This window comes from Phyllobates terribilis, unplaced genomic scaffold (assembly GCF_046119375.1).
Source record: "Phyllobates terribilis strain yellow unplaced genomic scaffold, ASM4611937v1 Scaffold_1__5_contigs__length_1240528914, whole genome shotgun sequence".
Classification (NCBI taxonomy): Eukaryota; Metazoa; Chordata; class Amphibia; order Anura; family Dendrobatidae; genus Phyllobates; species Phyllobates terribilis.
The window spans coordinates 604,122,135-604,139,758 of record NW_027362761.1 but is presented as its reverse complement, the minus strand read 5'-3'; the positions used below and the strand labels follow the sequence as shown (position 1 = coordinate 604,139,758).

The 17,624-nt window shown below is 41.4% G+C and overlaps 2 protein-coding genes across 2 annotated transcripts; both read right to left on the bottom strand.

The window, feature by feature from the left end:
* Nucleotides 1-642: 642 nt before the first annotated feature.
* Nucleotides 643-3,152, bottom strand: LOC141151452 (serine/threonine-protein kinase SBK1-like). The gene is made up of 4 exons (XM_073637060.1): nucleotides 3,136-3,152; nucleotides 1,804-2,036; nucleotides 1,269-1,468; nucleotides 643-1,170 (listed from the first exon to the last, which is right to left on the bottom strand). The coding sequence occupies exons 1-4, from the start codon at nucleotides 3,150-3,152 to the stop codon at nucleotides 643-645; spliced, it is 978 nt and encodes a 325-aa protein (XP_073493161.1).
* Nucleotides 3,153-3,647: 495 nt separating this feature from the next.
* On the bottom strand, nucleotides 3,648-16,904 carry LOC141151297 (serine/threonine-protein kinase SBK1-like). Its single transcript, XM_073637048.1, has 5 exons — nucleotides 16,722-16,904; nucleotides 5,591-5,619; nucleotides 4,809-5,041; nucleotides 4,274-4,473; nucleotides 3,648-4,175 (listed from the first exon to the last, which is right to left on the bottom strand). The coding sequence occupies exons 1-5, from the start codon at nucleotides 16,902-16,904 to the stop codon at nucleotides 3,648-3,650; spliced, it is 1,173 nt and encodes a 390-aa protein (XP_073493149.1).
* Between the last annotated feature and the right edge of the window lie 720 nt (nucleotides 16,905-17,624).

Genomic DNA, 17,624 nt, shown 5'->3' with positions numbered 1-17,624 from the left:
CCATTAGATGGAAAAACTGTGAATTCCTAAAGAAAATAAACCTCAAACATATAACTTTTGTTTTATTTTGTGTTTTAAAATATCACTTTTTATACACTTGAGTGGGATGGCCATGGGGGGTAACATTCACCCCAAGTAAATATCCATCGCATATCTAACTACATTTTTCAACCAACATTAATATTTTTTTGTATAAAGATGTTAGATTGTGTTTGTTAGCTTATATTGCAGTTGAAATATGCAGAGTTTTAGAGGATTTGTTTAATGCTTTACTATATGTATATAAAAAAAGTTAAAGTTAGGACATCCACACATGAAATTGTGAAATTATTAAACTCATAGATCAATACTGCAAATTAAGGAAAGGCGTACGTGCATGCTATGGATAATTTTTCCTTATTGGAGCAGATTCAAATAAAGCCCATTTTTTGTAGAAATATTTGTACTGCAAATCAAAGGAAAAGACAATCTGAATCTACATGGGATGAGAAAAAAGTCACTTTCTCATTCCTGAAATTCACTGTGAATTGTGCTATTTTGTAGTTGACAAAGCATAATAGTAAAACAATACATTTACACATTTTGAGGATTGCAATAATACAATATATAGAGTAGTTAAAAAAAATTGGTTTATTGTGAGATTTATTTCCAACATTCACCCAAGAAGGTCAATACATCAGTCGATTTACTTCTCTTATTACAATCTATGGCTAAAAGTCCACTGAACATCTTTAGTACTCCACGTGGAAATCTGCTCCATGGTGACGGTGGCCCAACACTCTCAAATTTTTGCCATTCAACAAAACTACAGTAACCATTGTCTGTGGAAACTGCGGACTGCCAGGGCAAGTCTCCGGTGAGCAAGCGGTAGAGAACAATCCCTAAGGCCCATACATCCAAGGCGTAGTCCACTCGCAAAGCGTCCATGTCAGGAAGTTGTGTCATCTCCGGAGCCATATATGAGATGGTGCCAAACCGTTTTTTCATCATTGACCCTTTGACACATGAGAGGCCGAAGTCTGTAATTTTGATACAGTGGCAATCCTTATCAAACACCAAGATATTTCTGGGCTTGATATCCAGATGCACCAACCCTTTACTGTCTATGAATTCCAGGGCACTGGAGAGCTGCACTGCACATCTCTTTACTGTGTCTTCTGGGAGTCCATTCTGGAATAGAGAAATAAATAAAGTCAACACGACAATATTACAGGAACGAAGAATATTAGGATTGTAGTTTTCTGGGTAATTCAGGGACTTCAACTTACATGAGGTGTAATGAGAGAAGACAGGTCACCCATCGCCAGCTCCAAAGGAAAGGCAAAGTGGTCACATGTCTTGAAGGCAATGCCATAAGTTCCGATGATGTTGGGATGGAAGGAGAGGAAGAAGGACATGCTGAACTCCATGAGAAAGGCAAATTCAGTTGTTTTATTCTTGTTCAGAACCTTCAATGCCATTTTTTGATCTATTGATAAAAGAAACAGAATTCCTTGTATCACATATAGGTCTTTATAGTGTTTTTCTCATTAGTCTAAATAAAACTACCAAAATTATTGTGAACATGTCCTCTTACTCATTGATTCTTCAACTATGATTCTAATATGAGATAGAAGTAAGATTTTGTTAAGTCAAATACACATTTCTGATAAATTTGGGACGATTTACCCCATTTTTCCATGTACCTAAATGCATGGACAATATATAAAACTCCTCCATTATATCTAAACCATGGATATACCATCTTGTAATGATCTTAACATAATTCCATATCTATAGTGATAGATAATTGACCACACTGACCTGTTTTCTTGTCCTGTACCATGAGCACAGAGCCATAGCCCCCATTCCCAAGCTTCTGTAACACATGGAAGTTCTCCTGTAGATCTATCTCTACTGTACATTGGGAAGCAATGCAAACAAGTCTTTCCTGGATAAGATCCACATTTTGTACGCTGAAGGCCATTGTTTCCCTTAGAAGTTGTAAGGGAAAAGAAAAAGGCCAAGTCAAAGTGTCCTCAAGGTAGAAGTCGTCCCTGAAAGCAGAGAAAATCACTGACCAGAGAATACAAGGATTGGTTTATATAAGGGGTGAAAATGAGGCACACAAGTCTATGAGTTGTCTAATTGGTTGAGAGTCAATTCACAAGTTTTGTATTCTTTATTGAACTTTCAGTGAATTTGCATTTCAATAATGTTCTTGTAGACTTGTCTACAGTTAGTGGACACTCTGGTAAAGACATTTAAAGTACCTGTGCCTTGCACCTTACCAGTCATTTAGTTTCTGTTCACTTCCCAATTTCAGTGTATGGTCAGTTGACACTCCTGTAATTGCATGTGAATAGACAATAGAGGGTTGAATACATTGGGTGTGAGGTTGTAGCTACCAGCTATGGAGATGCTAACGTGCATTGACCTAACTTGCATTGAAATGCTGCATGTTGATATTTGCTTACATGCAGGATTAGCTCTGAATGATTCCTTTATCACATTGATTTCAGTCTGATTACTGATGTCTAAAGATTAACAAAGCATATTCATGCCTATTAGATTTAGAAACTATGAATTCCTGAAGTTCCTAAAGAAAATAAACATCAAACATATAACTTTTATTTCATCTTGTGTTTTAAAAATATCACTTTATATACACTTGAGTGGGAAGGCCATGGGGGTGACATTCACCCCAAGTAAATAGGGAAGCACAGTGGCTCTGTGGATAGCACTGCAGCCTTGCAGCGCTGGGGTCCTGGGTTCAAAACCCACCAAGGACAACATCTGCAAAGAGTTTGTATGTTCTCCCCGTGTTTGCATGGGTTTCTTCTGGCTTCTCTGTTTTCTTCCCACACTCCTAAGACATACTGATAGGGAATTTAGATTGTGAGCCCCAATGGGGGACAGTGTCAATATTGTCTGTGAAGCGCTGTGGAATTAATGGCGCTATATAAGTGAGTAAAATAAATAAATAAGATTACTGATGTCTAAAGAGTAATAGAGCATATTAATTTCCATTAGATGGAAAAACTGTGAATTCCTAAAGAAAATAAACCTCAAACATATAACTTTTGTTTTATTTTGTGTTTTAAAATATCACTTTTTATACACTTGAGTGGGATGGCCATGGGGGGTAACATTCACCCCAAGTAAATATCCATCGCATATCTAACTACATTTTTCAACCAACATTAATATTTTTTTGTACAAAGATGTTAGATTGTGTTTGTTAGCTTATATTGCAGTTGAAATATGCAGAGTTTTAGAGGATTTGTTTAATGCTTTACTATATGTATATAAAAAAAGTTAAAGTTAGGACATCCACACATGAAATTGTGAAATTATTAAACTCATAGATCAATACTGCAAATTAAGGAAAGGCGTACGTGCATGCTATGGATAATTTTTCCTTATTGGAGCAGATTCAAATAAAGCCCATTTTTTGTAGAAATATTTGTACTGCAAATCAAAGGAAAAGACAATCTGAATCTACATGGGATGAGAAAAAAGTCACTTTCTCATTCCTGAAATTCACTGTGAATTGTGCTATTTTGTAGTTGACAAAGCATAATAGTAAAACAATACATTTACACATTTTGAGGATTGCAATAATACAATATATAGAGCAGTTAAAAAAAATTGGTTTATTGTGAGATTTATTTCCAACATTCACCCAAGAAGGTCAATACATCAGTCGATTTACTTCTCTTATTACAATCTATGGCTAAAAGTCCACTGAACATCTTTAGTACTCCACGTGGAAATCTGCTCCATGGTGACGGTGGCCCAACACTCTCAAATTTTTGCCATTCAACAAAACTACAGTAACCATTGTCTGTGGAAACTGCGGACTGCCAGGGCAAGTCTCCGGTGAGCAAGCGGTAGAGAACAATCCTTAAGGCCCATACATCCAAGGCGTAGTCCACTCGCAAAGTGTCCATGTCAGGAAGTTGTGTCATCTCCGGAGCCATATATGAGATGGTGCCAAACCGTTTTTTCATCATTGACCCTTTGACACATGAGAGGCCGAAGTCTGTAATTTTGATACAGTGGCAATCCTTCTCAAACACCAAGATATTTCTGGGCTTGATATCCAGATGCACCAACCCTTTACTGTCTATGAATTCCAGGGCACTGGAGAGCTGCACTGCACATCTCTTTACTGTGTCTTCTGGGAGTCCATTCTGGAATAGAGAAATAAATAAAGTCAACACGACAATATTACAGGAACGAAGAATATTAGGATTGTAGTTTTCTGGGTAATTCAGGGACTTCAACTTACATGAGGTGTAATGAAAGAAGACAGGTCACCCATCGCCAGCTCCAAAGGAAAGGCAAAGTGGTCACATGTCTTGAAGGCAATGCCATAAGTTCCGATGATGTTGGGATGGAAGGAGAGGAAGAAGGACATGCTGAACTCCATGAGAAAGGCAAATTCAGTTGTTTTATTCTTGTTCAGAACCTTCAATGCCATTTTTTGATCTATTGATAAACGAAACAGAATTCCTTGTATCACATATAGGTCTTTATAGTGTTTTTCTCATTAGTCTAAATAAAACTACCAAAATTATTGTGAACATGTCCTCTTACTCATTGATTCTTCAACTATGATTCTAATATGAGATATAAGTAAGATTTTGTTAAGTCAAATACACATTTCTGATAAATTTGGGACGATTTACCCCATTTTTCCATGTACCTAAATGCATGGACAATATATAAAACTCCTCCATTATATCTAAACCATGGATATACCATCTTGTAATGATCTTAACATAATTCCATATCTATAGTGATAGATAATTGACCACGCTGACCTGTTTTCTTGTCCTGTACCATGAGCACAGAGCCATAGCCCCCATTCCCAAGCTTCTGTAACACATGGAAGTTCTCCTGTAGATCTATCTCTACTGTACATTGGGAAGCAATGCAAACAAGTCTTTCCTGGATAAGATCCACATTTTGTACGCTGAAGGCCATTGTTTCCCTTAGAAGTTGTAAGGGAAAAGAAAAAAGCCAAGTCAAAGTGTCCTCAAGGTAGACGTGGTCTCTGAAAGCAGAGAAAATCACTGACCAGAGTATACAAGGACTGGTTTATATAAGGGGTGTAAATGAGACACACAAGTCTATGAGTTCTCTGATTGGTTGAGAGTCAATTCACAAGTTTTTTTATACTTTATTGGGCATTCAGTGAATTTGTATTTTAATAATGTTCCTATAGACTGAAGTCAAAGGTGGAGCTAAGTGTCTAAACATAACCCTAGACTTGTCCCAGTTTTTGAAAATCCTCTTCCTAGTTATTACCCATTAAATCTACGAATCTCTGACTATGATTTTAACTTCATTGGAAAATCAAATAATCACCACCTGTCCTGATGAAATGTGCTCCCCATTCATGACCAGGAACTATATCCGAATAAGAAGAAGCGTTGAATTATTGCCATTACTAAAGTGTGTAAACTAGTCCTAGCAGATTGATTTCCACATCACCGGCGCCTGAATGCTGGAAGTCAATTGCTTTGCCATTAGTTACTTTCGGTTAATCCTGGATATCTGTTTCGGGGATTAGGTGATGTCATTATTCAGTTCCAGCTCATACCTGTACATGTGAAGGACGTCACTAAGATTCTAACACAGAGAAGAAGATGAAATATCGCCATCACTGGCTGCTTAGAAGACTTTGAACAGATAATAGCAGTATCACTAGTAATGGATCATAGGGAGCTCTGAAAGTGGTTTTCCATAATGTCTGGGCTACAGTGGTTAGGATGCTTCAATAATATATCACTGCTTCAAAAAGATAAAACATCACAACTAAGATAGAAATCTGACAACTTCCATTGTAAGACATTAGGATCTGTCAGAATTTATCATATTGATAATGGCTCCGTTAAAAATAAGATGTCATGACGATATATGACTTGAGTAAAAAAATATTCAGATGTGGCAGATTTATTGCAAAAATTTCATTTACATGGGGCTTAAAGAAATCTATGAGCATGATTCAGAAATATCTCCATTTTATTAATTCATGTGACCAAATAGTGAAATGCTGATACATTGATCTACAGGGTGGGCCATTTATATGGATACACCTAAATAAAATGGGAATGGTTGGTGATATCATCTCCCTGTTTGTGGCACATTAGTATATGGGAGGGGGGAAGCTTTTCCAGATGGGTGGTGACCATGGCGGTCATTTTGAAGTCGGCCATTTTGGATTCAACTTTATTTTTTTCAATGGGAAGAGGGTCATGTGACATCAAACATATTGAAAATTTTATAAGAAAAACAATGGTGTGCTTAGTTTTAACGTCACTTTATTCTTTCATGAGTTATTTACAAGTTTATGACCTCTTATAAAATGTGTTCAAAATGCTGCCCATTGTGTTGGATTGTCAATGCAACCCTCTTCTCCCACTCTTGATACACTGATAGCAACACTGCAGAAGAAATGCTAGCACAGGCTTCCAGTATCCATTGTTTCAGATACTGCACATCTCGTATCTTCACAGCATAGACAATTGCCTTCAGACGACCCCAAAGATAAAAGTTTAAGGGGGTCAGATCAGGAGACCTTGGTGGCCATTCAACTGGCCCACAACAACCAATCCACTTTCCAGGAAACTGTTCATGTAGGAATGCTCGGACCTGACACCCATAATGTGGTGGTGCACCATCTTGTTGGAAAAACTCAGGGAACGTGCCATCTTCAGTGCATAAAGAGAGCAACACATCATCATGTAGCAATTTCACATATCCAGTGGCATTGAGGTTTCCATTGATGAAGAATGGCCCCACTATCTTTGTAATGCAAAAAAAAGGAGCATGAACCGCACCTCCAAAAATCATACATTTGATCTAATGCCTCTCAGCAAAAATATATATAACTGAACATGAGGTTCTTAGTTTAACATTCTGATCAGACTGTATGAAGCCCATTGCCACGTCACGGCAAACCTCGTAGTGGGTCCTAACATTTCCTACCTGAGCGGGAGCCGAGTCGTGCGCCAACCACCGCCACAGTGACAATGCACCAGCAGGGCGGGCGGCCTGGTGCCTCACAGCACCCATGCTGCAAGACCGAGTCCCCATGACTCCAGGCCACGCCGCCCCACAAGCACAAGACCACAGCAACAATGGCCGACACACTGCACCAACACCACAAGAAAGGAGCATTGTGACTCACCTTCCTCAAGCTCTCAAATGAGAACAAAAATAGGCTAGACCCTCTTTGCAGTCTCCTGCTAATTAAAATCACCTGTGCCAAATGGGAGGAGTGCTGGTCCAAGAAAAGGGAAAGAATATGCAATGCAAAAAAAAGGATGTTTGATTTTTGGAGGTGCGGTCCATGCTCCCTTTTTTTGCATTCAATATTCTTTTTTCTTTCTTGGACCAGCACTCCTCCCATTTGGCACAGGTGATTTTAATTAGCAGGAGACTGCAAAGAGAGTCTAGCCTATTTTTGCTCTCACATGAGAGCTTAAGGAAGGTGAGTCACAATGCTCCTTTCTTGTGGTGTTGGTGCAGTGTATCGGCCATTGTTTCTGTGGTTTTGTGCCTGTGGGGCGGCGTGGCCTGTAGTCATGGGGACTCGGTCTTGCAGCATGGGTGCTGTGAGGCACCAGGCCGCCCGCCCTGCTCGTGCATTGTCGCTGTAGCGGTGGTTGGCGCACGGCTCCGCTCCCGTTCAGGTAGGAAATGTTAGGACCCACTACGAGGTTTGCCGTGATGTGTCAGTGGGCTTCATACAGTCTGATCAGAATGTTAAACTAAGAACCTCATGTTCAGTTATATATATTTTTGCCGAAGAGGCATTAGATCAAATGTATGATTTTTGGAGGTGCGGTCCATGCTCCCTTTTTTCCCCACTATCTTTGTACCCCATATACCACACCGTACAATCAGTTTTTGTGTTCCAACAGTCTTGGAGGGATCTATCCACTGTGGGTTAGTGTCAGACCAATAGTGGTGGTTTTGTTTGGTAACTTCTCCATTCACAAAAAAGTTTGCCTCATCACTGATCATAATGTTCTGTGTAAACTGAGGGTTCTGTTCCAATTTTTGTTTTGCCCATTCTGCAAATTCAGTGCGCCGATCTGGGTCATCCTCGCTGAGATGCTGCAGCAGCTGGATTTTGTAAGGGTGGCATTTGTGAGTAGCTAATATCCGCCGAAGGGATGTTCGACTGATGCCACTCTCCAGTGACATGCGGCGAGTGCTACGCTGTGGGCTCTTGCTGAATGAAGCTAGGACAGCCACTGATGTTTCTTCATTAGTGACAGTTTTCTTGCGTCCACATTTTGGCAAATCCAACACTGAACCTGTTTCACAAAATTTGGCAAGCAGTTTGCTAACTGTATCATGGGAGATGGGTGGTCTCGTACGGTGTCTTGCATTGAAATCTGCTGCAATGACCCGGGTACTGCGTTCACCAGACATCAACACAATTTCTATACGCTCCTCACGTGTTAACCTCTGCGACATGTCAATGGCTGTAAACAAAGAGAAACTTGTAAATAACTCATGAAAGAATAAAGTTACGTTAAAACCAAGCACACCATTGTTTTTCTTATGAAATTCTCAATAAGTTTGATGTGTCACATGACCCTCTTCCCATTGAAAACAATTAAGTTGGTTCCAAAATGGCCGACTTCAAAATGGCCACCACCCATCTGGAAAAGTTTTCCCCCTCCCATATAGTAATGTGCCACAAACAGGAAGTTGATATCACCAACCATTCCCATTTTATTTAGGTGTATCCATATAAATGGCCTACCCTGTATATTGTGGAACATTATTGACTGTGTTCAGGTGGAATTCAGACACTTTTGTTTCTATCCTTTCTTCACACTCCCCCTAATCTCAGTCTGCAGTTAGTGAACACTCTGGTAATTACATATAAACTACCTGTGCCTTCCATCCTACCAGTCATGTAGTTTCTGTTCACTTCCCAATCTCAGTGTATGGTCAGTTAACATTCCTGTAATTGCATGTGAATAGACAATAAAGGGTTGAATACATTGGGTGTGAGGTTGTAGCTACCAGCTATGGAGATGCTAACGTGCATTGACCTAACTTGCATTGAAATGCTGCATGTTGATATTTGCTTACATGCAGGATTAGCTCTGAATGATTCCTTTATCACATTGATTTCAGTCTGATTACTGATGTCTAAAGATTAACAGATCATATTCATGTCTATTAGATTTAGAAACTATGAATTCCTGAAGTTCCTAAAGAAAATAAACCTCAAACATATAACTTTTATTTTATCTTGTGCTTAAAAAATATCACTTTTTTTATACACTTGAGTGGGATGGCCATGGGGGTGACATTCACCCCAAGTAAGAATCCATCCCATATCTCATGAAATTTGTGTGTAAACATTAACATTTTTTTTTTCCAAAGGAGAGATTGACAGCGGCGCGAATATTAACAGGTGCCCATTAGCTGCAAATAATGTCACAAAGCCACCATATGACTAGTGTAAGAAAAATAAATATTAATACATATGATTTGCTGTTAATAGGACCAGCAGTGCTAATTAAGGAGTCGTTTAGTTGTTATATCTACTTGTGCCAATATGCATAAATGTGAATGTGCATAGAGTTAGTGAATCAGTAATGGATCCTCAGAGGACACTAAGTAGATGTTATAAAAGATAGCTACATGCAAGAGTGGTAATTAGCTCAGACTGTTGAATCACACCTCACAAAGAGTGCCTCTCAAAGAGTTAATTTCGCTTGCAGAGCGGTGAATATGAGATGTACCTCATGCTGCTAGTCCAAGGTCCGGATGACCAAGTTGAGCATGTAGCTTCAAACTGTTTGAGTGGTGCTCCGGCCATTAGCGCGCGCTTTCGAAGTAGATCCGCCTTGGGAGGAAAGCTGCCAGAGACCCGCAGTGAGTCAAATTGTTCGTGACGTCACACTCTCAGAGTAGTACGGATAGCTGCTTGGACCAAAAATCCTACACGTTTCGGAAAACTACGGTTTCCTTCTTCAGGGATGGTCCAAGTATGGTAGTTAGATCATTAAATGCAAGCTCGAGTGGTGTCAATCATTGGAAGGCAAAAAGTTCAGCTTCGTTATTCAGTCCTTTTGGTTTAACTTTATCTAAGTCAAAGATCCACTTGCTTTCAGCGCGTGACATCTGCTCTATGAAGTCTCCTCCACACCAGTGACTATGAACTTTTTGAATTCCCCATAATTCTGTACCAACCACCAATCCCCCATGTTTTTCTGTGTAGTGTTTTGAGAGAGGATGGCCACAAAACTTATTTTTTATGTTCCGCAAATGTTCACCAATACATTTGTATAAAGGGCGTTTCGTGTGTCCTACATATAACTTGGTGCATGGGCATTTTAAACAGTAGATTACACCCTTTGTACTGCAGGTTATGTGATCTATAATTTTAATATCCGTGTTTCCTTTATTGAAACTCAAGTGTTTTTTTGTGTCTAACGTCTTGCATACCCGGCATTTTTTTGCAAGTAAAAAAGCCTGAGTGAGTGCGGAGAAGAGGCTGGTATTTCCAACTGTCCGTGATTCCTGGACTGAGGGGGCAATGAGATTCCCAATATTGCAGGCCTCTCTAAATATGAACCGGGGATGAGTGGGTAACTTATCCCCAATGATTTTATTTTCCTTTAGGATGCCCCAGTATTTATTTACGATTTTTTAAAAAAAAAAAAATTAGTATTTGAGTTGAATTGGGTGATGATTGGTTCGTCCACATCACCCACCTTGTTAGTGTTTTGTGGTTTTGATTCCTGCAATAGGTCTTTGTGAGTTTTTTTTAATAATAGCCTGTGTGTTTTTCTAGAAGATCACTGTTGTAACCCTTAGTGATAAACTTGGCGGTCAATCTTTTTGCTTCATTGTCATAGTCATGTGTGTTACTGCAGTTACAGTATAATCTCAGGTACTGGCTTTTAGGGACGTTCATTAACCAACTTGGTAGGTGACAGATAAACCTATCTTAGACAATATTTAGAATAAAGGGCACTTCGTTACTCCAACAAAAACCTGCATAGAAAATGGAAGCATAACCATCAATAATCAGAAATAATTACCTTTATTAGCCATCATTAAAACCATTTAACCATTTAATTTAATCATATCAAGGAAAAACACACTAGAGGGAGCGTATACTCCATAGTAAGTAGATAAAGATCATATACAGTTATATGAAAAAGTTTGGGCACCCCTATTAATCTTAAGCTTAATGTTTTTTAAAAATTGGTGTGTTTGCAACAGCTATTTCAGTTTGATATATGTAATAACTGTTGGACACAGTAATGTTTCTGCCTTGAAATGAGGTTTATTGTACTAACAGAAAATGTGCAATCTGCATTCAAACAAAACTTGACAGGTGCATAAGTATGGGCACCCTTATCATTTTCTTGTTTTAAATACTCCTACCTACTTTTTACTGACTTACTAAAGCACTTTTTTGGTTTTGTAACCTCATTGAGCTTTGAACTTCATAGCCAGGTGAATGCAATCATGAGAAAAGCTACTTAAAGTGGCCACTTGCAAGTTGTTCTCCTGTTTGAATCTCCTCTGAAGAGTGGCATCATGGGCTCCTCAAAACAACTGTCAAATGATCTGAAAACAAAGATTATTCAACATAGTTGTTCAGGGGAAGGATACAAAAAGCGGTCTCAGAGATTTAACCTGTGAGTTTCCACTGTGAGAAACATAGTAAGGAAATGGAAGAACACAGGGACAGTTCTTGTTAAGGCCAGAAGTGGCAGGCCAAGAAAAACATCAGAAAGGCAGAGAAGAAGAATGGTGAGATCAGTCAAGGACAATCCTCAGACCACCTCCAGAGAGCTGCAGCATCAACTTGCTACAGATGGTGTCACTGTGCATCGGTCAACTATACAATGCACTTTGCACAAGGAGAAGCTGTATGGGAGAGTGATGCGAAAGAAGCCGTTTCTGCAAGCACGCCACAAACAGAGTCGGCTAAGGTATGCAGAAGCACATTTGGAGAAGCCAATTTCTTTTTGGAAGAAGGTTCTGTGGACTGATGAAACCAAGATTGAGTTGTTTGGTCATACTAAAAGGCGTTATGCATGGCGGCAAAAAAACACAGCATTCCAAGAAAAACACTTGTTACCCACAGTAAAATTTGGTGGAGGTTCCATCATGCTTTGGGGCTGTGTGGCCAATGCCGGCACCGGGAATCTTGTTAAACTTGAGGGACGCATGGATTCCACTCAGTATCAGCAGATTCTTGACAATAATGTTCAAGAATCAGTGACAAAGTTGAGGTTACACAGGGGATGGATCTTTCAGCAAGACAATGATCCAAAACACCGCTGCAAATCTACTCAGGCATTCATGCAGAGAAACAATTACAATGTTCTGGAATGGCCATCCCAGTCCCCAGACCTGAATATCATTGAACATACATCTGTGGGATCAATTGAAGAGGGCTGTCCATGCTCGACGACCATCAAACTTAACTGAACTGGAATTGTTTTGCAAAGAGGAATGGTCAAAAATACCTTCATCCAGGATCCAGGAACTCATTAAAAGCTAGAGGAAGCGACTAAAGGTTGTTATTTTTGCAAAAGGAGGATCTACTAAATATTAATGTCACTTTTCTGGTGAGGTGCCCATACTTATGCACCTGTCAAATTTTGTTTGAATGCAGATTGCACATTTTCTGTTAGTACAATAAACCTCATTTCAAGGCAGAAACATTACTGTGTCCAACAGTTATTACATATATCAAACTGAAATAGCTGTTGCAAAAACACCAATTTTTAAAAAACATTAAGCTTAAGATTAATAGGGGTGCCCAAACTTTTTCATATAACTGTATAAGAAAATAAATATATTGACACACCAATTATTCAATAGAAAATTTTTTTTTGTAAATAAAAGACGTAGTGTCTTACCGGTAACGGGATTTCTCAGAGCCCATGACGGCACCACGTAGAGAGCGGATCCGCCCTTCAAGGACAGAAACCCTACAGGTAAAAAGGGCGGTTACCTCTCTTCCGCATCAGTTGTTTACAGAGCAAAGAGAGGACCTCCAGGTTAGTAACACAAAATGTAACATTTTTAAGGAGCTTACCAGGCACACCTCGTGACTACATATAAGTAACAAATAAGTGTGTACACCCATGCGTGAAGGGAGGGAAAGTACGGGTGCCGTCATGGGCTCTGAGAAATCCCATTACCGGTAAGTAACTACGTCTTTCTCCTTCCCCCATAACGGCACCACGGAGAGAATTGCAGAGAAGTGGCTTTTAGGGAGGAACCACCGCTTCCAGTACCCTTCTACTAAAAGTAAGGTCTGAAGAAGAGGTTAGAACTAGTCGGTAGTGTTTAAAGAATGTAGAGGGGGAAGACCAGGTTGCAGCTCTACATATCTGTTTTATTGAAGCGCCGGCTTTTTCCGCCCAGGAGGCTGCTACTGCCCTTGTCGAGTGAACTTTTAGATTCTCCGTCCCGGTTTCCCCTCTTGACGAGTATGCCAGGGAGATGGCGTCTCTTATCCATCTTGCCAGTGTGCCCTTGGAAGCTTTTTGTCCCTTCCGAGGTCCCTGGAAGCACACAAAGAGAGACCTATCCTTACTACACTCCCGTGTGGCCTATGAGTATTGGATAATGCATCTTCTGATGTCTAAAGTGTGTAGGTCTTTTTCCTCCCTGTTCTTAGGACTAGGGCAAAAGGAAGGGAGGGTGACCTCCTGCGATCTATGAAAGTGTGATACCACCTTAGGAATGTATGCTGGGTCAGTCCGAAGTGTCACCCTGTCCTCTAGGATTTGCGTGAAGGGGGGCTCTGCTGATAGAGCTTGTAAGTCGCTAACTCTTCGTGCCGATGTGAGAGCTACTAAGAGTGATGTCTAAAGAGATAGGGTTTTTATAGATGCATCCGCTAAAGGTTCAAAGGGATGTTTGGTTAGGGCTGTAAGGACTAGTTTAAGTCCCAAGGAGGAGTATTCCGGGAGGGGATGGGCCTAGACCTGGATGATGCCTTGATGAATCTAGATATCCACCTATTTCTGGCCAGGTTGCAGTTGTATAGGGCTCCTAATGCCACAACTTGAACTTTCAGTGTGCTTGTGACCAGTCCCCGTTCTAACCCCCTTTGTAGGAACTCTAAGATGGAAGTAATGGGGACCTCCCCTTGTACCTTACAACCTGAATATGAAAGGAATTTTTTCCAGGTTTTACCATAAAGTTTGGTGGTTACGGGTTTCCTACTCTGTAGTAGAGTGGAGATCAAATTTGGGGAAAAACCTCAATCCCTTAAGAGAGCCATCTCAAAATCCAGGCTGTCATGTGTAGATTTGCTACCTGAGGATGGAGGACTGGTCCCTGGAGAAGGAGATCCGGAATTTCCGGAAGAACCCAGGGGTCGGAGTTGGACATTATCCTCAGCTAGGAAAACCAGGGTCTCTTTGGCCAGAAGGGGGCTTTCAAAATTACGTTTGCCCTGTCTTCCCTGACTTTCCTCGGAACTGCCGGAATCAGTGCGATCAGGGGAAAGGCATAGGCTAGCTGGTGGTTCCATGGGATTGCAAATGCATCTAGTGCTTCTAGGTTCCCCTTGGGGTTTATCGAGCAGAATATGTCTACTTTTTTGTTCTGCCAGGTGGCGAATAGGTCAGTGGAAGGGTATGCCCACATTTCCGTGAGTTGATTGAACACTAACTGATTCAGCTCCCATTCGCCCTGTCTCAGCTGGGTTCGGCTCAGGAAGTCTGCTGTGAGATTTTCTGTTCCTTTTATGTGTAGTGCAGACAGTGACCCCAAATTGTTCTCGGCTAACTGGAGGATGGATTTTGTTACTTGTAGTAGAGAATGGGACCGGGTCCCCCCCTGGTCATTTAAGTATGCTACTACTACCCTGTTGTCCGAGAACACTCTTACATGGTGTCCCTGTAGAGTGTTTAGAAATTTTGAGAGGGCAAAGTGTATTACTAGAAGTTCCTTCATGTTAGAGGATACGCCTTTTAAGTCCTTTGTCCAGACCCCTTGAGCTATTTGGTCTTTTAGGTGAGCCCCCCACCCCCTGGGGCTTGCATCTGTAGTCAGGACCTGCGAGACTGAGATCGTCCATGGAACACCTCAGGTTAGCTGACCTTCTAAGTGCCCTTTTAGCAATTTTTCTGCCCTCAAGATTTCCCATTTTAAGTCCCTGGTATGTACCTGTGCCCAATGGACCCCCAGAATACAGGCAGTCATGGAACCTAGAAGGGACATTGCTTTTCGCAGAGTCATAGAGGAGTGGTCCTTTACTTGAGATATCCAAGCTATAATTTTCTGAATTTTTCCTGCCGGGAGACGGCACTACTGATTCCTCGAATCTAATAAAATGCCTAGATACTCTTGCACTTGGTCCGGCTCCAGCTTGGACTTTTTTAGGTTCAGAAGCCAGCCTAAATTCGTCAAGGAATCCATGTCCCTTGCCAGTTAGTCCTTGCAATGATTGAAAGAGTTGCTTATTATCAGCAAATCATCCAGGTATGGGGTAATCAGAATGTTTTGCTCCCTTAGATGGGCCATTACCTCCGCCACTATCTTTGTGAAAACCCTTGGGGCTATAGCTAGACCGCATGGGAGAGCCGTATACTGGTAGTGTTTGACTATTCCCTTTATCGATATTGCTACCCTTAGGAATTTCTGGTAATTTCTGTGTAGGCGTCTTTCGGATCCAGGACAGCCATAAAACAGTCTGGGATCAACCGTTTTACTGACAATTTATTGACTCCATCTTGAAGGTTTGAACCTTCAGAAATTTGTTCAATTTTTTCAGGTTTACAATTGTCCTGAAAGTCCCATCCGTTTTTTTTCTTAGGAACAGAGGGAAGTAGAATCCTTCGCCTTTCTCCTGGGCAGGGACTTCTTGAAGGACTGCTCTTTCTATTAGACCTAGAATTTTTTGTTCTAGTGCTGGTTGTTCTACTTCTGATGACCTCTTGGGTGTTATGACAAAGTTCCGTCCAGGAATGGAGTGAAACTGAAATTTTAGACCTGTTTTTATCAGGTCTAAAATCCAGGAGCTGTTTGATATCTTTTTCCAGACTGGGAGGAAATGAATAAGCCCCCCCCCCCCACCTGGGGCTGACCCTCATTGGGCGGGTTTTCTATTGTCACTGGGGGGTCTGTTAAATATAAATCCTTTAGTTTTTTTTTCCTATCCTCCCACCTCTCCTGGTCTTTGGGGTGTTTCCTGCGTATAAATTTTCTGCTCCGAAAGGACTTCCTGTATGAAGTACTAGATAGGACAGGGAAACGTTTCTTGTTATCCCCAGCCTTGTCCAGGATATCATCAAGAGTAGGTCCAAAAGAGGAACTCACCCTCTCAAGGAATGGAACACAGTTTTGATTTTGTTTGGTGGTCACTCGGCCAGCATTTAAGCCAGAGGGCCCATCTGGCTGCATTAGAGAAGGCCGCAGCTCTGGCTGCCAGCCTAACCGAGTCGGCTGACGCATCAGCCAAAAATGCTGCTGCGCACTTTATTACTGGGATGGAGTCTAGTATGTTATCCCTGGATGTTTTGTTTTTAAGTTGTGCCTCTGGTTGGTTTTAACCCTCCCCCTGCGGCCTCCCAAGCCCCTTTTAGGAAGGTATCCTCTTTTTTATCCATTGGGTCCTTTAGTACCCCCATGTCCTCAAACGGCAGGGAAAATTTTTTAGAGGCTTTAGCTATTGCCACAACTAATTTTGGCGCTTTTCCCCAGAATGAACATACCGGGTCCTCAAAGGGGTATTTCCTCTTGTGGGACAACAGGCCCTTTCTTTCCAGCTTTTTCCATTCTCTTTTAATCAGGGAGTGGACTTTATCATTGAGAGGGAAAGATCTTTTCTTTTGTTCCAGGCCACTGAACATCATGTCCTGGACCGATCTCTTGGGGCGAGGATCTACCAACCCCATGGTGGACCTAACTGCTTTAATTAAATTGTCCGTACCCTCTATAGGGAAACAGCTACGTCCCCCTCCACCCCCGGAAGATGATGAGGACGAAGATAAGAAAAACGAATCTGAGTCTACCCCCTCCCCGTCCGAACTGCTAGATCCTGATACCGGGGACAGATTCCTGGTTTTCTCCCGTTTCTTCCCCCCTATTGCAGGAACTTGAAGGTATTTTCTACCTGGGATTTAATAAAGGATCTGAGCTCTGAGGCGAACTTAGGGGTCTCCTCGCAAATTGTCTGTTCAATACAAGAGCTACATAGTCTTTTCTCCCACGTGGTGGGCAGATCCTCTGCGCAAAGCGCACAGGTGCGGTGTTTGGACTTGCCCGTATGCTTCCTTCCCTGATGAGAGAAGAAAAAGAAGGGGGCCCAAATTATAAAGTGAGCTTTCACGAAGATCACTTACCATCCTGGTGTAAGAGGGAGTACCGGATTTGAAGAGGAACCCGTTCCTGTAGATGGGTTTTTCCTCGAGGTTGACGCCCCACTGGAGTCCTTGCTGCGTTGCGAAGACCTATCGGAACGCCCGCTTCCACCGTTCCCTTGGCCGTGCTGGTGAGAAGGGTCACTGAAGGGGTCCTGGTCCTTTTGCACGCTTCCCTTGTTGCGGCGGTGGTGGTGAGTGGGGGTACAGGGACTGCACCTCCTGTAGCTTCTGCTCGCTCATAGCTAGTACGAG